The 22,974-nt window shown below is 45.8% G+C and overlaps 1 protein-coding gene across 1 annotated transcript; it reads right to left on the bottom strand.

Moving 5' to 3' along the window:
• Positions 1–8,687: 8,687 nt before the first annotated feature.
• LOC119440369 (uncharacterized) lies at positions 8,688–13,997 on the bottom strand. The gene is made up of 2 exons (XM_037705283.1): positions 12,754–13,997; positions 8,688–8,697 (listed from the first exon to the last, which is right to left on the bottom strand). Exons 1-2 carry the CDS (start codon positions 13,995–13,997, stop codon positions 8,688–8,690), a joined length of 1,254 nt encoding a protein of 417 aa, XP_037561211.1.
• Positions 13,998–22,974: the final 8,977 nt, after the last annotated feature.

Below are 22,974 nucleotides of genomic sequence, written 5' to 3'. Positions count from 1 at the left end.
TACCTCCATTTCGATCGGTTAACCTGCGTTCTCTAACACTCGGCAACTGTATATTATTATGCAATATTTCTGATTGCGGTTAAGGCTCCTTTTCCGTGTACTAAACTAGTTCTCAATTTCTCCTTGCAATAAGGACACGGAGCCTGTTACGCGTTAGGTTAGTTTAGCGGTATCAGGCAGAAACGTTTCTTAGTTGGTTGTTCCTCGCCTTATAGTGCAACCAACTCCAGATGATCGGCCAAGAAAATGGTGGGAATCACTTTCTTCGCTTATGTTTCCAAATAGAAGGTGCTATGTGATAAAGATAGTTTCAAATAAAACATCAAAACCAATGAATAAACCTACTTATCTAGATCCAAAAAGGGGCAAAATACAAAAATCAAAAGACACAATGTCACGCATCAGTGCAAGGCCAAAGGAGTAGAAGAAAATGAATGAACTCATACACACAACATGCTGCATTTTATGAATATTATAATTCACGCATAGAATGCGCTGCACGTTTGCCGCCGGCACACGAATTCTAGTAAAATAGGACCGACTACACGAAGAAAACAAGGACCAAAGACGCAGAGGTTTTCACCAATGCCTATTGGTCGAGAAGTTCCTACAAACGGCAACTCTGAGAGCTATTTGAATGCGCTATTCGCGTCTTTTCAGTAAACAGATACAAAAACGCATGAGTAACCCCGGAGTAAAAGAAAAAGTTGGCCATCTCGAACAACGATGAGAGCCGACGCAGCTGTGAAGTGTGAATGAAGTTTTGCCTCTTCCTAAATTTCAACATGAAAGGCGTAGAAGGATGTCAGTTCTAGACACCGCCAGGGCCTATTGCTTCGTCTAAGCTAGGAAATGCACTTTGAAAGTTTGTAAATGAAACAACAATTGATGAAAAAGAAACGGGCAAATTTGCACTCGGTCGTGCAAAGGTTAGGCACAGAGAAACTGTCGAACCTCAAGTCTTACTGGCTGCTACTGCTAGGTATTAACTTGGTTGCTGCTAGGTCTTAACTTGGTTTAACTTTACTACGCATGTAGAGAAAGTATTCTCAAGCGATCGTTTTCGGAGGTGCCTTCCCTTTCGCGACATTTCGCGTGACTAGCGCTGGACGCGTCGGCGCCTACGAGCGACAGCGTTCCTGACATGGAACAAACGCAGGCAGGCTAGTCAAGGCTGGCACAGTGCCAAGAACGCTGTTGCTTGCTGTCGCCGAACGCCTTGGAGGCTAGCCGTTCGATATCTAGCGAAAGTTGACACGACTAGGCGCATCCCGTTTTCTGGGAAACTACGGGCCCAAGCTCATGCACACTGGGCGAAAGCAATGCACGACACGCCGCGATGACGTCACGGCACATGCGCAGTAGCGCGCAGCTGGCGGGTGCTTGGCGGAGCCGTGTCTGTGTCGGGCGAAGCAAGCGCGCACCTGCGCCGGCGGTTACTAGGCAACGCGAGGTGACGTCATCGCTGCTGCTTCGGTGCATGTGCTGTTAGGCATGGCGGGCGTCGTCGGCAGCTGCTCTGCACGTTGCCTCGTCGGTGCTGCTACAATTTGTATCTCTCTTTATCTCGCTCTCCTTCTCTGTTTCCGTCTACCGAGCATTGCGCGCCACGCGCATGCTCTCCTTCCCTCTCCTTAACGTCCCATGTCAAGGAAAGATGTGCACGGCACGGAGAGGAGCCGAGGCACACGCCGCTCCTCGACGTGGTTGCTAGGCAACGCTGTGACGTCATAGCTCGGCGAGGTTTTGCGGCAGCAGGCGGCGCTTTTTACGGTTAGCTAGAACAGCTTAATTCGCTGTTAAAATTCCGTGGTTTACGTCACAAAACAACGAATTGATTTTGAGGGCCACCATGCACTATTCGCTGATGAGACCACTTTCGGGAAACTTCGGATAACTATTAATAACATTATTATTAGTATTATTATTATCATCAGCATTGTTATTATTTTACAACTTCTGTTGTATTCGCGAGTTGCATGTACTGTGTGACTATTGTTTACTGTTTGTGCTATGTACCTAAGCCAGTGTTCCGTTTGTACAGTTCAGCAGAACTACGTCATAAGCTTCGCCCAATTCACCAGAGTAGCTATCCTGATAAAATAGAGTGATCCACTCATTTCCATTTCCCTTTTGCAACCTTGTCCGTACAGTGTAGTAAGCCACACCTTTATGTGGTTAACCTGCCTACCTTTGCGCCTATCTTTTATCCTCCAGATTCACTCCTGGTGCAAGCACTAATGTTCGCAACATATTTTGTAATAAAGTTTTGTGGCAAATGTGTTCTGTGGCAATCGGCAAGATGAAGGGAGCCTCATAAAATTGAAGAATTGTCGTTCACCGGAGAGTAGGACGGAACTTAATTTTTGTAGGTGAAACCAAATTCTGCATAAAATTAATTCTTGTGCTACCTCACTCAGCGTTATAAATACGAAGAAAATGGTGAATGTAAAGGTATTACTCGTTTGGCACAATGTAAAAAAAGACATGTTGAAATTGACGCCCCCCCCCCCCCCTCTCATCACTTTTGCTTTTATTTTACATCAACACGCCGCCTTTCTATTAACCTTACATAGGCGTTTGGTAAAGTCGGCAGACACCTATCGTATCAGTGGTTTTTAGTAGCGTCACATTATTTCTTCCCATGTCCTTTTCTACGCAAGCTGTCCTCATAAATAAACTCACTGCTCTGTCCTGCATACTATAGAGTTTCCACTGAAACCTTCAAAATCGGTTCAATCTCACGTCGAACAGAGTAACTGAAAAGCAACACTTCCAGAATTCAGAAAAATACTTCAACACTGTGTCCTGAATTCTCGAATGAAACCAAGTACAAAATAATATCAAAGCATGAAATTGAAGTGAACTGGCTTGCTATATTACATACGTTTTACTTTCATTCTCCACCTTGGTAATACTTTATAAGCCCACACGCGGAGAAATAGAGATCTAGGGATGCTTTTTTTGTTCTTGTTTCGTGCCAACACATTTTCCTTGCGCAATTACCCTGTCCAGTGCAATCGATTGGTACGCTGAATTTAGGTTCAACCACAATATCAAATCACGCTTCGCAGCTTGTGACCCTCCACTAATTATCGATTCTCTTTGTCTGTGAATGCATACGCGCTGGTTGCGCTATACACGGAATGTCGCATGGCGGCGGGCGCACACGCGAAATACCTTAGCTTTCCCTTGGGCACTGCGAATGCCACGAGTCGTTCACCTCTGACTCCCCCACTCGCCTTCATCGCCTGCGAACTCCTCTCTTTTCAGCCCATTTCGGAGCAAATCGATTGCGGAATGCAAGCAGGCAGTTACACAAACTGTACAAAAACTGCACACAGTTACACAAACTGCACCAGCTGTTACCACATAGACAACACTGACCAATGAAATTAAGCACAGTGAAGAGGAGTAGGAATGCAGAGAGAAAGTTTGATTAACAGACCGACTTCTCATTCAGTGGGAAGCTCCAGCGTTCTTGAACAGCCATGGAGTAAGCAAACAAAAAATTTATACATTCAAGAAATAGATGCAAGATCACATACGAATACACAAGAGACAGATGTATGGAGAGCTCACCACCACTTCTCACGGATTTAGCTGGTCAGCTTGATTTAAATTATCGGCTTGTATGGCCGCTGAAAGGTTACGCCAGGCGACCACCATTGTTTGTTTCTGATAAATGTTCTCAGCATAGGTACACGTCAAATGCTTTGAAGTTAAGGTGTACCAATCTATTTCTCCTTTGATGTTCTAATACTACATGAGTTTATTCGAGCTCCATGTCCATGCTGTGCTTCCCGTCCCAATTTCTTTCTCTTTACATTTCTCTTAAATGTCGCGTTGCGTCTGACATTTAGAAAAGGAGGGCGACAGAGAAGCGGCTAGTAGTAGAGATTCTGCTTTAGTTGAAAGGATAAACGGCATCCTGGGTTTTTCCGAGACTGGACGGCGACAGCGGGAAATATGTTCATGCGTACGTGCTTATACTTCCACAGAATCTTGGTTTCACGAAGTTGATATGTGATAATTAAAAAAACTTTTACGGAGCAATCTACACAAAGACCAAGACCACGAGAGGGCAGGCGCCTACTTCCAACATATTTTATTCAGAACGAGAAATATTTTGTAGCTACAGCAAAGTCAAGTCATCGCAGTGAACGTCTATATAACATAATGACCAATACAAGAAGGAATGCTCCGTGATCAGCTGCGCATACTAATCTAAGCAAATGACACGCCCAGAAAAAGCAGTACCTTACCGACAAGAGATATAGCGACGGCATGCCGACACAGGCATCACCCCTATGCTTGACGCTCATTTGGTTGGCAGAAGTGTTGGTTAACCGAGCAATGCTTATATATTATTTTTCATGCTGTTCAGTTTCTTGGTCTTATTGGTCGGATATGAGCAGGTAACAAAAAGTGTTTTTTTTTTTCTACAGGTATGGTTACTTTTGATTGATTTGATTGAGGGATTTTACGTGCCAAAACCACGATATCATTATGAGGCACAACGTCATGGGGGACGCCGCAATAATTTGGAACACCTGGGGTTCTTTAGCGTGCACATAAATCTAAGTACATGGTTGTTTTCCCATTTCGCCCTCATCAAAATGCGGCCGCCGTGGCCGGAATTCGATCCGAGCACAAATATAGCGAAAGGGGTTACCAACCTGCGGAATGTGTCAAAGTACCTATTGTCAATGTACCTAATTTTAGAGGTACCGCTGTATGGAATAATATATTCATTTCTGTGTTCTCTACTTGAATGTTTATTTCTTAGCAAAAGTATAATCAAGTCCATCACTCCAGTTCTTTATTTTTCAGGCACAGCTTCAGTGAAGTCAATGGAAGTGAACTCCTAATTTATACCTGCCATACCGCGAGTAGTGGTTGCTGTAACCGTCCATAAATAAACACTCTTATTTCGCAAGCGCCTACGCTGAAACAAAGACACAAAAAATACAGTTGCATTCATGTCTGTTTGCTTATCAGCCGGATAAAGCATCCGCCATGAACTATCGGACTCGGCCAGGTTGTGCCTTCATTAGGAATTATGAGCAGTGTCGGGGGTGGATGGCAGCATGATATTTAATTACTACTGCGTAGGCTTGCCACATGCCCTATGAGTTACTGCGGGGTCAGCGTAGCCTACCCTGAAGATATAGAAAAAAGTGTTCTGTGCACGTGGTGCGGGGTCCTTTGTTGCTCTCCGGAAATATAGCCCTGAGGTCAATGTCTAGTGATAGCTGTGTTATGCTATGCTTTTTTGTTTCTTTGAGTTCTTACCAGAACTACTTATAGACATATTTAGGGCACAGCTGCAGTATATAAACGAGTCCAGCCGTCCCCTCTGTTGCTTACATTATTCGTCCAGCTGTAACCAGGATTCCTTCCTCTGGTTGCCCTCTATAGACATCTAATTAAAGGAAGGAGAAAACATTTCATGGCCTCTTCATTCGAAAGAAACGTGCAAATAAAATTACTGTTATTTCTAAGTCGACTGGTTTATGCTCTCTCGGAAGCGTTGAAAAAATGGAGGTACGTTAGCAGTATTCAACTGCAACGCGTACTTAAAGTAGCGTGAGGTCAAACCTTACTTGTGTACCATTCTTACAATGGTAAAGATGATCTCGTAACTTAATAGAGAACAGGGCTCTCTTACGTCTTTGTAGCACGATTACATAACTGCAACATTTGGAGTCATGTTACATGTCTTAATTTGATTTCATAGTACGTGCGGCTAGCGCGATGCAAACATGTCCTACAAGACAAGCAACCAGCAAACCTACATTTCTGTTATGACTCAATTCGACCACTTTCGAGTGTGTTTTAGGATAAAAACGTGAACCTGGACTTCAAGCCGCTACTTGATATCATGATTTGATGGTTCCTGACGCCCGCGATACAGGCGCAGGAGAGGAAAGAATGGCAATGTCGTACCTTAATTGACAGCTTACTACAGAAGCTGACAAATTGCAAAAATTTATAAACAGCGATTTCAAACGGCCAAGCATTTGTTTCTGAAGCTATACAGTGTTTTTCGTTTTTTCGAACGCTTGGTTTTTTTTTCGAGCACATTTCGTTTTATTCCTGCAAAGTTTACTTAAATTCGGTCACTACAGATAAATAATAAGTCTGAGCTGACATCATTTGAAAAAAAAACAGAAACTAAAAAAACATAGGCTATATAAATAGATACGTTCATCAACTTTTTACCAACAAACTTTACTCCACATTTTTACAAAGTAAGGTTGAAAAAAATCGACGTGAAAGTCTATGGTAGTCTGGGAAATTACTATTTGGTAATTACCTAAGATAAACTATTGGTAATTACGTAATGAGGCTTATTCGACGAATAGCCTGACATCAAACATTTTGGTCCGCGTGGACATCTTGAAATGCAGAAACACGGAACAAGATTTTGTAGCGATTTCCTCCAAATTCTTAACATTGTCGCAACGTCAAAAACAGAGGTCACACAGCACTGATCGAGAGGAACAGCAGCAGGTCCCCTTTTTAATAATGCGCGCTACCGCGACTTCTTAACTGCACCTTGGTTAAAACGCTCATGCCTACTCGCATTGTCCTCTTCTTCATCGGAGTACAGGCGCGCCATTTGTGTCCCTCTGGAATTTGCGTCCCTCCAATGCGAGTGGGAAATATAAACCTGTGCCGTATTGTTTCTAAGAAGTTAACTAAAGTAATTAGTTGTATTAGCGAATAAATTGCACTCATTGTTTTATCTAATGATTTCTGCTCAGGCAGATAGTGATGTACATCAAGTAAAGTTTGTAGGGTCGTTTTTGAAGCGTTCTAAGCGCAAAAAAAACCTATATATACTCGCATAGCGCAGTGGCGTATATAAGACGGCGAGAATACGAAGATGTACGACTTCGGATCCAATGATGTCCTGAAAAGCCATCTAGAATACGCGACATCTGGCGCGAAACACACAGGAGCCACCCTGCCCGGTTGTATCCTGCCGGTACTGATTTTTGACCGCTGTCTTCATATCGAACACTTGCGGTTCATCTTTCGCCTAATTCCGCCGCAGAACGCTTTGGCTAATGATGATGACAATTAAGACTGTAGTAAATTTGCCGCATGAGCACTTTCAAGAAAAGAATCGAGCTTTATAAAAAAATCGCAGTATGTCGCCCGGAAGGCGAAGCATCGATTGCGATAGCAAATTAGTGGATAGCTATATACGAAGTAAGGCTAGCTGTTTTATCGGCCTTGTAAACATCTAAACATAGGCACACTAGCTAAATTACCAAGCATGGTGTTACGCGCGCACAAGCAAAATGAACACATCTCACTCGATGACCGCGGGAACTCGCTGTCAAAACGCTGGAGTGAAGAAACACGGCAGCAGCAGCGAGCGAATTGACCTTCGTGCTGCGTCTCGCATCAACGCGAACTAAGCCGCGAAAACACAGCGCACGGTGCACTATGTCCCAGTAATTAACAGATGGCTTTCAAGATATAGTGGCCTGGGTGGGCGCGCGCGGCCATCCGAGCCGCCCGGAGTAGAACGCTGCATGGCCGTAGTAGGCAAGCATGGCCGCCCGGCCCACCCGCAGTTGAATGCGGGAGGCCCGGGCAAAATAAGTAGGTGAACCATATAGGCGGTGCGTAACATTTAGAAGCAGAGGTCCACCTGAAAGCAAGCAATGACTAGCTCCTCGACGTTGGAGAGGGTAAATGCGACCCAAGTGAGAAAAAAGAAAATTGTTCATGATGAGATCGCAAATAGCTGTTTGAAATATCATTAGTATTTAGCCCAAGCTCCAAACCAGCTTAGTGAAGGAATCTGATGGTAACTTTTGGAACGCGCGCGGCCGGCGTCGAGGGTCCGGCCAAAGTCCCAAGAGAACCTTTCCAGACAAACACTGATATTCGAAATCTGACAAAATCCTCGGCCACTCATTGTCTTTCCACTGCGTGTCACAGGTAGCGTCTTTTTATTTTCTTCTTACAACGATCGGCCCAGGTTACTTTTTTCAAGCTTATTACAGAGGAAACTGAAGTGTTGAACGCGGCAGAGAAAAGCTTGCATAGAAATTATCCCACCCTTCCACCTTCTCAGGAACATCGCTTCAAACTGAAAGTCCCGACAGGAAATGAAGAAAGTCACACTTATGAGAGCGAAGAACTTTCGGCGAGTGAACTTGACATTAAGCCTTATTTATTCATTATCATTTCATTTCATTTCATTTCATTTATTATACCCTCAAGGCCTGTGAAGGCTTTACAGAGGGGAATGGGTTACACGTAAATTCAAACAGTAAGTATTACAAGAGAAACAAGTAAAACCTAAAAATACAATTTGACAAGTAAATCAGTAGGAATACAATGAACAATGAATAAAAAAAGCTATTACAATAAAAAGACAAGATATACAAGTACATGAAACCGCATTCTAGCAAGTAATGTTGGTTAAGGCATCACGAAACAAGGAATTATCACTGATGGATACAATGTTTGCGGGAAGGTGGTTCCACTCTAGTGACGTCCGAGGTACGAATGACTGGGAAAATGTATTTGTGCTGCAAGAAGGGACGTGAACCTTGTAAGAATGATCGATGCGACGAGATACGTAGTGTGGAATATGAATGAATACATCATGAAGTGTTGTATGGTGAAAAAGTTTGTGAAATAATGATAAACGGGAAACATTACGTCGAGCTGCAAGAGATGGAAGAGAAAGGTTAGTTTTCATGGCTGTTACGCTGGCAGTTCTGTTGTAATTCGAAAGAATAAAACGAGCAGCGTTATTCTGAACTAATTCTAATGCGTTAATTAAGTTTAAGCTATTAGGGTCCCAGACTGATGTAGCGTACTCTAATTTCGGGCGTATTAAGGTTTTATAAAGCAATAATTTCAACGAGTGTGGAGCTTTAAAAAAGTTTCGCCTTAAGTAACCAAGAGCGCGGTTAGCATTGTTCACTATATTATTAATGTGGGTTGCCCAGGTAAGGTTGTATGTGATATGAATTCCCAAGTATTTGTACGAAGTTACCTGTTCTAAAGGAAGGTTATTTAAATAGTATACTTGGGAGACGTTTGATGTCCTAGATACATGCATAGCTTTACATTTGTTAACATTTAATTCCATTAGCCATAAACTGCACCAGTTAGATATTATATCAAGGTCGGACTGAAGACGGTTAGTATCACAATCTGCAGTTATTTCTCTAAAGATAACACAATCATCAGCGAAGAGATGAATGGTAGAAGTTACTTGCGAAGGAAGGTCGTTAATATATATTAAGAACAGCAAAGGACCGAGAACCGATCCTTGGGGCACTCCGGAAGCAACAGAACACATCGGTGAATTGCAGCCGTTAGCAGTGACGTATTGTGAGCGATGAACAAGAAAACATTCGATCTATTTTAAGAGATTACCATCAATATTCAAATGGGTTAGTTTGTGGATTAGAAGTTTGTGACAGACTTTATCGAAAGCTTTTGAGAAGTCTAAAAAAATGCAGTCAGCGCATGATGAACGATCAAGAATTCGATGCAACTGATGAGTGAAGGATACGAGTTGAGTCTCGCATGAGTATGATTTCCTAAAGCCATGTTGCGCAGGTGAAAAAAAAGTGTTATCTTCAAGAAAGTCGACGAGGTTTTTGAATACAATGTGTTCAAGTAGTTTGCAGCACGTGCTGGTGAGTGAGATGGGGCGATAGTTGGTTGCTATGTTTTTGTTACCAGATTTGTGAAGCGGCACCACCTTCCCAACCTTCCACTGATAAGGTAAAGTGCCTGTGTTGAGTGACTGTTGGAAAATTTTGGTTAGCATAATAGAACTGTACGCGGAAGTGTTTTTCAAGAACTTGGTGTTAATTGGGTCGAAGCCAGGTGAAGAATTGTAGTCGAGTTTGTCAATAAGTTTAGCAACACCAGATACATGAAATATTACTGGGAACATGACTGGGTAATCATAGTTACGCAACTTGGGAAGTTGCTTATTAAGGACTCCCGAAAACTTTTTGCTAAAGGCTTCGTTAAGGTGAGTTGCAGCACCATTTTTAGGAACAGGCTGCCCAGTACAGTCGTCCAATAGGATTAAGTTATCAGAAACAGGTCTAATTATTTTCCAAAATTTCTTAATGCTAGTTTTAAGAATAGATGGAAGAGTAACAGTAAGGAAAGTACGTTTAGCAAGTTTTAACGCTTGAATATATTCGTTAGAAGCCGCCTTGTATGCCGTCCAACGAGAAGCACTCGAGGACAACTTAGCTGAGCGGTAGATACGCTTTTTACGGTTAGAGAGACGTTTAATGCGAGTGTTATACCAGGGGGCTTGTGGGTTGGAAGTTAAGGTACGGCTGGGAACATATTTGTTCATTAGTTCATTAAATTTATGAGTAAACATGTCCCAATTAGTTTGCACAGAACGGTCATCAAAGTTAGTCAGGAATGTGTCAAGAAACGTGCATAACTAGCTATTGATGGCCTCGAAGTTTGCTCTCCTATAGTCGAGAATTGTTTTCTTCTTCCTGGTATTTTTCGGGTGGTTGGCACTAATGGTAAAATGCATAGCAGAATGGTCACTTAAAGGCGGAAGGAAGGTAATGTTGGAAGTTAGTTTGGGTTCAGTAGTAAGTACTAGGTCGAGAGTGTTTGAGATACTAGCAGTATTCCGGGTAGGTTGAGTGACCACTTGCGAAAAGGTAAAAGTGGAACATAAATCTAAAAATTCTTTGGCCTGAGACGAAAAAGGCAGTAAAGAAGGAGGTTGAGTGTTCCATTTAATGTTCGGAAGGTTAAAGTCGCCTAATAAGTAAAGGGGCGACGATGGAAAGCGTGATGATCATTGCCAAGTGTTTAGCGTTTTTAGCTTTTTGTTTGTTTGCTTCTTTATTTACGGTACGTCGATCAGCTGCATATAATGGGCACATTACAAGAAAGTAAATAAAATACCATAAATATAGCCCGACATTATTACTTTCGACATTAGCACCGAGATTCTGTATAATGCGTGGTGAAAATACATTAGACCCCGTGGCCCCGGGCGCAACACAAGGAAAGGAAGTCTTTGTGTGGTATTTTTTGCATGAACTATAATTTACACGTGAATGCACTTGCATAAGTTCTTCGCTTTATTTCTTATCCATTTCTTTAAGAAACGTCGAAAGTGAGCAAAAAATGTGAGAAAGATTGAATGAGTGATGATATGCATGAACCGTGCCGTATATGTCGTAAAGAGATTCACTCCAAGGCGAAATGTCGAGGCACAAGAATTTCACTAGGAGCGCTATTTGCAGGAAAGCCATTTAGGCGGTAAAGATGAAGAAATGACGTTCCGGCCGCGCGAATTGCGCGTGCGCTGGGAACAGATGGCAGGCACCCTATGCGTGTGGGTTCAGTTCCACGATGACAAAAAAGCGAATTTTTATTCTTGCTGTTCCGGTGAGATGTTCGTTTGGTCTTATGCTTCCTGTGAAATTGAGCGGGTACGAAAAAACAAGTTTTTTTTTTCTTTTTTTAACACGAAAGGGTTTTATGCCGGGGTCCACCAAGACTTCACTATGTGACTTCACTATGTTTTATGCCGGGGTCCACCAAGACTTCACTATATTTCCGTGACGTATTTCCGTCACGGAAATACGTCACACGAACATACACGAACATAATACAAAGAAGAAAACGTTCCACAAACATGCAAAATTTGGAAATCGAACCCACGACCTCTCGGTCCGCGACGATAGACCGCCGAGCGTTTAACCCATTGCGCCACAAACGCATTTGCGGAGAGCTACACAGACGCGCCTTATATATCTAACACTCCTCCGTGTACCCGCGCTCTTGCTCGGGGCGGTTCCGCCGCCTACGAGCAGAAAAGAGAAGTACTGCATTATGACACTAACGCGCACCGACAGTGAACGCTTCGGTGGTCTGGTGGTGGTGAAAAACATTTATTTGCTGTATTTACAAGTGAGAGATAGGGACGGCCTTAAGGGCCGACCCTTTACAAACTCTAGGAGGAGTCCCTAGTCCGGGACCCCTGTGGCTTCCGCAGCGGCGCGTGCCCTGGCCACGAGGGCTCTCTGGCCCTCCAAGGTCGAGCAGCCGAGCAGGGCAGCCTCCCAGCTCTCTCGGGTAGGGGGGGAAGGGGAGGGGATTAGCGGGACCGCCGGGTTTGAGGTACATGCCCACACCATGTGGAAAGGATCCGCGAACGGATGATCACAGTGCGGGCATTCCCCGGAGAAGGCCGGATTGAAATGCTTAAGTATCGCAGGGCACAATATTGTGTTGGTGTATAGACGTAAGAGCCAGCGCTCCTCCGTCTTAGTCAGGTCCGGTGCCGGTGGCGGAAATCGGAGCCTATTCGTTTTGTACATATCCGTGATGTCTCGAAAGGAAGTTACCGGATTAGGTTCTGGAACGTCAGGCGATAGAGGGCGAGGCGGGTCCCGGGAGTTAAGCGCTCGGGCTGAGGCATCGGCAGCCTCGTTACCACCTAGCCCTGCGTGGGCCGGAGTCCAGATGACGACACGTGGATTTGGGCGGTCTAAATATTCACAGCGCTTGAGGATACGAGCGGCGCGAATAGTGATGCGACCTTTAGTAAGATTTTGACACGCACTCCGCGAATCGGTGATGATAATCCGAGATGCGGGGTCCGCTGCGGCGAGGGCTATGGCGACTTCCTCCGCGTGAGTAATGTCCGGCGCTCGAAAGGTGAGCCCTTGAATGGGTACGTTTTGATGGACTACGGCTGCCGTGTACCACCCGCCGTGGTGAGGGCCGGACGCGTCCGTGTAGAAGACTCCAGGGCGGGACCCATAGCGTCCCTGCAAGGCGGTAACCCGCGCAGTTCGCCTGCCTTCGTAAGTCCCCCTAGCCATGTTGTAGGGCAGAGGCTGGATGGTCAAAGCACCACGCCAGTCCTCAGGGATTGTGGTTCGCTCTTCTGTCTGATAGGTGTAAGAGATATGGAGACGGTGTAAGAGGTTTCTCCCAGCGTGTGACTTAGTAAGTCGCAGGTACTGGTTGTTGAGATGGGCCTCTTTGAGCTCCCCATACGTGTTGGTCATGCCCAAGTCTGCAAGACGCTGGTTAGACGTCGAGATCGGGAGGTCTAGGGCGCGTTTGTAAATTTTGCGGAGAATACATTCTAGCATGTTCTCATCGCACTTGCGCAAACGCAGGTAGGGTGTCGAATAGAGGATTCGACTGGTCACGAAAGCGTTGGCGAGGCGCAGAGCATCTTGACTCTTAAGACCCCCCCGCTTGTTCGAGACCCGGCGTAACTTGCGCAGGGTTGTATCGACTTTTCGACTCTTGTGTATGAAGAGCCCCAGGATGCGGATTTCGTCGCGTTCCGGGATAGGCCCGGTATGCAGTGAGAGTACAATTTGAGTTGTGTCTTTTGGTTTGGAGCGAAGATGCACGTACTCTGATTTAGCAGGCGAGCATTCGAGACCGCAACGTCGGGCGTATTCATCCACGACCGATGCTGCTTGTTGCAGGCAGGCCTCAATACTACCAAGGGAACCCTGGGTTGCCCACAGCGTGATGTCGTCGGCGTACAGAGCGTGCTGCACTCCTGGGACATCCTTTAGCAATGGGGGGAGGTGAGCCATGGCGAGATTGAACAGGATAGGAGAGAGGACCGCTCCTTGTGGTGTTCCTCGTGTACCAAGAGGGTACGGGCCATGCTCCTTGTCTTGAATGCGGAGGTACGCCTGCCGTTCCATCAGGAACTGACGGACGTACCTGAAAGCATTATGGCCACAGTCCGTTTGGAACAGGTGGGAGAGAATGATGTCGTGAGTGACGTTATCGAAGGCTCCCTTGAGATCTAAGGCGAGGACTACCTTGTCGTCACTGGGATGTTCGATCGGTTCTATAACGTCACAATGGAGTTGCAGGAGGATGTCCTGAGCAGAGCGATGTGGACGAAAGCCGTACATAGTGTCGGCAAAGGTGTGGCGGGCCTCGAGGTAATCGGAGAGCCTATCTCTAACCATTGTTTCTATAAGCTTCCCCACACACGAGGTTAAGGAAATGGGTCGGAGATTTTCGATGTTTATAAGCTTGCCCGGTTTGGGAATGAAAGTGACTAAGGCCGTTTTCCAATCAATCGGTAGTGGCTCGCGCCCCTCCCAGATTTGATTGAAGTAGTCGAGGAGGTGAAGGTATGCCGGGTCTGGGAGGTTGGCTAGAAGCTTAACAGTCACTCGATCCCGACCCGGCGCCGTTCCTCGCTTCATTTTGGACAGGGCCGCCTTCAGATCGTGGAGTTGAAAACAACGATCCAAGTATGCGTTCTCCGAGCCTGCATAGGAGTACGCCAGTCCGAGGGGGTCCTGTTGGCTGCAGTGGTCTCAGCACTACGACGCCTCGATGCCAGCATTCGAAGGGACGCTGGCATCAAGAAGCACTACCAACGCGTTCTCGCAGAAGCACTACTAGGTGGCGTTCACCGTACTCAGCACAGCGGAGCGTGGCCTCCGCAATTAGCTCTGAAAATGTTTCTGAAGTTGATCGCGGAGGCTGCAATTACGACGCGCTGTACGCGCTGATTTGACTCGGTGACGATTCAGTTACGTGCTTTGTCTTGCGCGTTGTATTAGTGTGTCAGTTACGTGCTTCGTCTTTCGCGTTGTGCTAGCGTGTGCAGCGTAGTGCAGCTTCCATATGCACGACGGTTGCTCATGGTCATCGACTTTGGTAGTCGTGATGGAGGAGACGTGCCACCAGGCGTCAGCGTGGGTGCATCAACGCCTAAGGGCGCTTTAGCCACAAAACACCAATAGACATTATATATCAATGTGCAATAAACATTACACTACTTCTGTGAAGACACGTTTCACTTTCGTGTTCTATACCGATTCCTATATAAGAGGAATCAACCACATTCTTTTTTTTAGTTTATGAACTGATCTCTGACTGACTGACTGACTGACTGACTGACTGACTGACTGACTGACTGACTGACTGACTGACTGACTGACTGACTGACTGACTGACTGACTGACTGACTGACTGACTGACTGACTGACTGACTGACTGACTGACTGACTGACTGACTGACTGACTGGACTGACTGACTGACTGACTGACTGACTGACTGACTGACTGACTGACTGACTGACTGACTGACTGACTGACTGACTGACTGACTGACTGACTGACTGACTGACTGACTGACTGACTGACTGGACTGACTGACTGACTGACTGACTGACTGACTGACTGACTGACTGACTGACAGACAGACAGACAGACAGACAGACAGACAGACAGACAGACAGACAGACAGACAGACAGACAGACAGACAGACAGACAGACAGACAGACAGACAGACAGACAGACAGACAGACCGACAGACAGACAGACAGACAGACAGACAGACAGACAGACAGACAGACAGACAGACAGACAGACAAGAAACTTTATTTTGACCCAAGGGAGTACTTTGTCGCAGTCGCGTGCCGCACCTGAAACGGGGGCGGGAGACCATGATCTTCAGCCCTGTCGCAGGCCCTTTGGACAGCCCGAAGCTGGACTTGAAGGTCGTCGCTCTTGACGGCTTCTTCCCAGTGTCCTTGCCTGTTGAAAGGCGAGTGGTGCAATGCAGAACATTGCCACAGCATGTGGTTCAAGGTGGACCGTTCCTCGCCGCAGTCGAGGCAGCGGGGATCCACTCCCGGAGCGTAGTGGCTCAGCTTGGATCGAGACGGAAATGAGCCCGTCTGCAGCATTCTCAGCACCGAGGCCTGGGGCCTGCCGAGCCTCGGGTGAGGAGCCGGGAACTGCCTGTGTCCCAGCTGGTAGTGAGCAGTGTTGTCGTAGAAAGTAAGCAGCGGGTCTGTGGTCCGGTCGCGTATTTTGCTTTCCTCGGATGATTCCACACACGAGAGAGAAAAAAAGGCGGGCGAGGAAGCGTGGCTGTGTGGCCTAATGGTTTCGATGCTCGCTTTGGGATCGGGGGTACGCGGGCTCGAATTCCGCATCGGCAAGGAAGTTTCTTTTATTGCGATAGCAATTATATGGACACTTCAACCGGAGTTCTGCCGTCGGCGTCGATGTCGTCGTCGCCGTCGCGTTGAGTTTCCGTATAAAGTACAAAGGCGATAAAATCGTCGCCACGCGCCGTATGCACGAGTGAAAGCGCGCGGGAGAGAGAGAGAGAGAATAAACTTTAAGCAAAAGAGCATGCGAGCGTAGGTAGCTCCTCCGCTCTGCAGTGGGTGGTCCCCTCAGTCCAGGAGTCCAGCGGCCTTAGCGGCCCTTCTCGCTCGGTTGACCAGGTCCGTCGAGTCGGAGCTGGACAGCGCTGCCTCCCATTGCCGTGTGGTGGGGTGTGTAATGAGTGTGAGCTGTGGTGTGTTTGCGCAAGCCCATACCATGTGATAAAGCGTTGCACATTGATCGCAGTGTGGACATTTATAGGAATACAGCGCAGGGTGTATGGTGTGGTAAAGACTCAAATGTGGATATGTGTTTGTTTGGAGTATTCGCCATATTGCGGCTTCCTCTCGCATCAGAGCATTATGCGGTGCGGGTAGTGTTCTTCGCGAAAGGCGATAGCGTTGTAGGATGTGCGTGTAGGTTAATGGTATGGGCTCTGGTTGGAACTGCTCGGTGCGGTCATCTCGCGGCTCCCGGCGTGCATGCGCTCGGGCGTAGGCGTGTGCCTTCTGAATGGAAGTCTGTGTGTGCCTGCTGAAAAAAAATGGAAGTCTGTGTGGACTTCCAACGGCAAGATTCTGGCAAAACAAACTGATGACTCAGAAGTTGTGTACATCAACAAGGAGCAGGATCTTGCTAGGATATGCAATACACCTAGGTCGGAGTAGCAGCACGTAGTAGTATTTTTTTGGCAATATGGATTACTGCGAGTTTTCCCTCCCACAACAAATTCAACAGAAGCAGCTCTCTCACAAATCTGTTCTTCATTTGAACGCCCGTGCAGCATCGAACAAAGAAGAATCCATTGTAAATTTTCTTAATCAATTTTCTTTTAAATTTAGGATTATAATGCTCACCGAGACTTGGTACTATGATGGTTGCATTATGCTCCGCCTTGATGGTTATAAGAATTTCTGCATGAATCGCTCGAATCGTAGAGGAGGCGGAGTTTCAATCTATGTCGATGCTGATGTTCAGTGTGAATCTGTTACTGATTTTTGTAAATCAACTGATGCTTATGAATGTCTAACTTTAAGAAGCAACCTCGAAATAATATGCGTCATTTACCGTCCACCAAACGGGGATATTACGATTTTCTTAAATTTCTTTGAAATGCTTTTAGAATATGTTCGTGCAAACAATTTCCACCTAGCATGTACTGGCGATTTCAATATTAACATCTTAGAGCAGAACACAACCGTAGTAGATTTCACGACCAAACTTCTTTCCACTGGTTTCACGAATCATATTGCGACAGCAACACGTGTCACCTTGACTACATCAACGGCACTAGACTTACTCATTACAAATACTGAATCAGTCGTCACTCAAGCTGGTACTATCGCATCGGATATTAGCGACCATTGCCCTGTTTTCATGTTCTACCAGCTACCAGAAGGTCACAAATGCGCAGCTCAATCAATTTTTACCGTACAATACATATCAGATAGCGCTCTCGAGTCCTTCCAATGCGATATAGCTACACACGACTGGTCGTCGGTCCTCGCGAAACAAAACGTAGACGATGCCTACTCTGAGTTTATCAATATTTTTGTGAACTTGTATGCCAAACACTTTCCTTTCAAATCGTTTAGGCCATCTAAAAAGACAAGAAAGCCGTGGGTAACTCGACTACATGCCTCAATGATAAAAAGCAAAAATAACCTTTATCACTCTTTCCTACGTACGCGAACGTTAGATGCACTCAAGACTTTTAAGAAAGCACGAAACAATTTGAACGCAGAACTTCGCCGATCCAAAAAAGCATATTATCAGCAAATTTTTTCTGGAATAGCTTCAAAAGATCCTGAAATCGCATGGAAAACAATAAATTATGTATTGGGTCGGGGGGCCACAAAACTGCCACTAAATCAAATCACATGTAACAACACAGTGCTGAGTGGCCAAGCAATGGCTGAATATTTCAACCATCACTTCATCAATATTGCCACAGCACAGAATACTTCCATAGGTAAAGCTAGCTTAGCTAGCCGTTCTGTCGAAAGTGTATTCCTTGAACCAACAAATGAGCTAGAAGTACAAGCGACAATTATGAACTTGAAAAACAGCCAGGCATTAGATGCAGATAATATTCAAATAAAACCTGTAAAGTATGTACTGCGTTTTCTCCTTCCCGTACTGGTTCACATATTTAACCTAGTCTTGGAAAGTGGGACGTTCCCTAGCGCTATGAAAAAAAGCAAGGTAGCTGTACTGTACAAAGGCGGGGATAGAAACAACGTAGCTAACTACAGACCGATAAGTGATATTTCCGTTTTTTCAAAAGGACTTGAAAAAATTATATTAATCAGAGCAACAAATTTTTTCGAAAGACAAAAAATATTATCGGATGCTTCATATGGTTTTAGAAAAGGCAGATCAACCGAGACCGCATTATTAACCATAAAGGAACATATACTACGCAATATAGATAAAAGCCACTATACTCTAGGTCTTTTCATTGATTTCACAAAAGCATTCGATTGTGTAAACCATAATATTTTATTAGAAAAGCTTTCACTATACGGGATACGCGGAAACGCTCTTGAACTTTTTAAAACCTATTTGACGAACAGAAGTCAGACAGTATCAATAGGTGAAAACCAGTCTTCTTACCTCACAATTAAGACTGGTGTACCGCAAGGCAGCATTTTAGGCCCATTCTTATTTAATACATTCATTAATGACATTCCCGACATATACACTTCACTTAACTTCGTTATTTACGCTGACGATAGCACTGTCTTATTTTCTGGTCCAGATGCAGACGTTTTGGCACGAAAATGCAACATTTTTCTTGAGAAGTTGTTTTACTGGTCCCAACAAAATAGACTTGCAGTGAATCCAACTAAAACCAAAATCATTGTATTCCGCGCAAGAAACAAGCCATTGACGATCAATCGCGCCGTTTATTATGCTGGGCAGGAAATCGAATTCGTCCACGAACACAAAATACTGGGCGTCACTTTCGAGGCCTGTTTATCTTGGGATACACAGGTGAATGTAATCTGCAAAAAACTATCTCATGCATCTGGACTGATGGCACGTTGTCGCACAATTTTTCCGACATCTGTCAAAATTCAAATATATCATGCACTCTTCCAGGCACATATCAACTACTGCAGCCTAGTATGGCAAACAACTACTAAGACAAATAGTATGAAAATCCACGTGTTACAAAAAAAGATAGTTCGATACATTGCAAACATTCCGTACTTATCACACACTGGCGTTGCATTTCACGCCTATAAGATTATGGCCTCTCATCACATATACAACTTTCGTATCTTACGCTCGTTCTATTTTTCGGCTAGCTCCATTCACGAATTCCTTACACACACAGCTTCATTAAAACCCGCACTAAGTAACAAATGCACACGAAACACGGACCTGTGGTTCATACCGCGTTTCCGCACGAACTACAAGTTACAAACTCTGGAACATAATTTACCTAGTATCTTAAACAGGTACAAGCATACCAAGGTCTTTACTTTGAAACAGCTTAAAGATTATTTCCGAAACATGTAGCCTTATAATGCTGTTAACTATCAGGATGCAATTGAAAATTGTACAAGTGGTATTTTAAATCGCGACTAAACTTTTCAAACCTATATTATTGTTCGAAATGGATTTGTTATAAATTTTTACTGTTTGGTATATCTGTGATCTGTTGGTATATCTGTGATCTGTTAGTCTAATCGGTTTATTTGTGTATTTACAATATATACGTGTGTTAGTATATTGTGAGTATATGTGCAAGAATATGTGCATGTAAACTGTATGTGGTATTAATGGTTGTTTTTCTTTTTCATCAGTCTGTTTGATCTCCAGAACGTCACCACTGCTAAAAGTTTTTAGGTTGCCCGGGCCTAGTCAAGCTGTAAACAAACAGCTTTTTGCCCACGTATCCCTTCCAGAAATCTGTATTTTGTTTTCTGGAAAATAAAACAGTAATGAATGAAAAAAAAATGCCGCGTAAGTCTACACGATTTGTATGTATGGTGGCAGCTGTTGCGCTCTGTTCAGAATGCGTGGTGCGGCCCTGGAAATTTGGCCCTGGAATAATTTCTGCAAGCCGTCTGAGAGTCCGTCAAAACTATGACGCAATCCCAATGCGGTCTCGTCGTGATGGCTAACGCTATCGCTAGTTCCTCTGCCTCCGCAGCGCTCACTCTGGAAACCGACGACGCATTTATTTCGGTCCCATGATTGTCGACTACGCTGGTGACGAATGCGGTGCTTCTTGCGGTGCTGGCCGCGCCTACGTACGAGACATTGCGGTGGTTTCCATACTTTCCATACATTGTCTCCGTATGATGTGGAAGTTTGGGTGCATGTTCCTGGGAATCAGTCAGACGTGCATAGTTTCCTGTATTCTTGTTGGGATTTTGGTCAGTGCGCTGGTCTTCCGTACTGAATATCCAGGACACTCAAAGACGCAGCGTCCCGCTATTGTGCGTAGTAGTCTTTCCTTCTGGCTTACCAGGTGGGCATCTCGTGCGTTGTTGTACACCCTTGCCTCCTCGAGGCGAAAAGTAGCTGTTCCGGGTGGGAGTCCGAGCGCTTGCTTATACGCCTATCACCCGATCGAGTACCTCCACTTCCGCGCTACTGAAATTTAAATATGGTGCCGAGTACGCAATGCGGCTCACAATCAGAGCTTGTACTAGTCGGATAAGGTCTTGTTCCTTGAGTCCCCTCTTCCTGATGGTAATTCGTTGAATCATGCGCAAGATCTGCGTGGTCGTGTGTTGTAGCTTCTGTATGGCATATTCTCCACCCCCGTCCTTTTGTAAGTGTAAGCCGAGGATTCGAAGTCTGTCTACCTTGGTAATTTCTCTAGGACCTATTCGCAGGTGTATGGTTGGTGCCGGGGCTGTTGATCGTCCTTGTGAGCGCTTCTCAATTATCAGGAGCTCCGACTTCTCCGGCGCGCATTTCAGTCTGCATGTCTCCGAGCAGCTTGCTACAACGTCTACTGTCTCCTGTAATGCCTCTTGTTGTTCTCCTATGGACCCTCCGACCATCCATATTGGGATGTCGTCTGCGTACAAGGCATGTCAGATCCCCGGTATTTTCTCGAGTTGGGCTGGGAGTTTCATCATGGCCAGATTGAAAACTGTCGGCGACAGCACTGCTCCTTGTGCATGGAGTTCCTCTCTTAGGTGTGTCTATTCACTGTGACCTCACATTTCCCAGCCCTATTGTGGCTGTCCGATCTGTGAGAAAAGCCCTGACGTAGCTGTACGTTCGTCGGCCGCAATTCGCGTCACTGAGATTGGCTAGTATGGCTTCGTGCCCCACGTTGTCAAAGGCTCCCTTTAGGTCTAGTGCGAGGATTGCTTTTGGGCAGCGCGGCGTTGCTGCAGTCAGTACTTCTTCTTTGAGCTGCGGAAGCACGTCTTGCGTTGACAAGTTGGACCGAAAACCAGATATCGTGTTCGGCATCAGTTGACGCTCTTCGAGATGCGTCTGTAGCCTGTCTAAGATAACAGATTCCATCAATCTGCCGAGGCAAGACGTAAGCGAAATGGGTCTTAGGTTCTCCGGACAGGGCGTTTTTCCTGGCTTTGGTACCAGCGTAATCTCAGCATGCTTGAATTCCGGGGGTAAAGTCCCTCTGCTCCAGTGCACATTTGTGAGTTCCAGTATTGCCTACACGGTTGCATCGTCCAGGTTACGTCGCAACTTATTGGTGAGTCCGTGCTTGCCAGGAGTGGTGTTTCGGGTGAGTCTTGCGATCGCTCGTGTCAGCTCGGAACGCGTTATGTCCCGGTCGAGCTCGCTGTTTTCCAGTCCGGCGTAGTCAGCCGCTGGCTTTGCATCGAGTATCGGCTGGCCACTATATCTAGTTTGTAAGGCACACAATAGCTGACCGTCTGTGCCCCCGAAGTTGTGCAGTATACTCGGCTCATCGTGTGCTTGCTTTCTCTCTTGCTCTGGGTCGGATCTAGGAGATGTCTGAGTATGGTCCACGTCTTCGCAGTGCCCAGCGTTCTTTGAAGGGAGTTACAGAACTGGTCCCAGTTCTGTCGTGCAAGGTGCTCTCCGTAGCGCTCTGCCTCGTCCGTTTGTTTCGCAATGCGTATATTTAGCTTACGGTTGTACCGCTGCCTTCGACATCTTCTAAGCAGGCTGTGGCGCGCTTCCCACATGTGTAAGAGGCGCGGATCTACTGCCGGATTGTCCGTGGTGAGTGCAACCTCCTTGGAGTGTTTGGCTACGGATTCCTGCAGTTCTCTAACCCAGGCCTCCAGATCGGTTATAGCTTGGGCTTCTTAAATTTCTCTTTCGCTCTGGAACTTTGCCCAGTCCGTGATTTTGGTGGAGCTTATCTTTCTTCTTGGAAAGTTTCCCACGTGTACCGAAATGTCGAGTATGAAGTGATCGCTCCCAAGCGTCTCGTTAGTGTTTTCACATTCGACCTTCCGAAGTGGGGACTCGAGCGCAAGATCGGCACAGGTGTCGCGGGCCGTGCTGTTGCCTACTCTCGTTGGATATGTCGGATCCGTCACTATCGTAAGTCGGTGGTGTTGTATGACGTTGTACATGGTTGTTCCCTTTTTCGTATGTCTGACGTAACCCCACGCCTCGTGCGCCGCGTTGAAGTCGCCTAATATGAGGCGGCCGTATTGTCCAGCTAGCTGCCTCGCTTGCTGCACCAAGTGGTTTAGGGGTCCCAGCTTTTGCTTCGGCGAACTGTATATATTAAGTATAAAAGCACTTGTGTGTCCTATGCGCAGCGGCATTATTTCCGTGAAAATGTGATCGATTGCCATGTCTTGTCGCAATGAAGTGTGGTCCATTGC

This window comes from Dermacentor silvarum, chromosome 2 (assembly GCF_013339745.2).
Source record: "Dermacentor silvarum isolate Dsil-2018 chromosome 2, BIME_Dsil_1.4, whole genome shotgun sequence".
NCBI lineage: Eukaryota > Metazoa > Arthropoda > Arachnida > Ixodida > Ixodidae > Dermacentor > Dermacentor silvarum.
The sequence above is the reverse complement of the archived record's forward strand: the minus strand, read 5'-3'. Positions and strand labels throughout refer to the sequence as shown.

Bases quoted from the DNA above. Each gene is read 5' to 3' on its own strand.
- LOC119440369 (XM_037705283.1), bottom strand. From the start codon at position 13,997: ATGGTTAGAGATAGGCTCTCCGATTACCTCGAGGCCCGCCACACCTTT.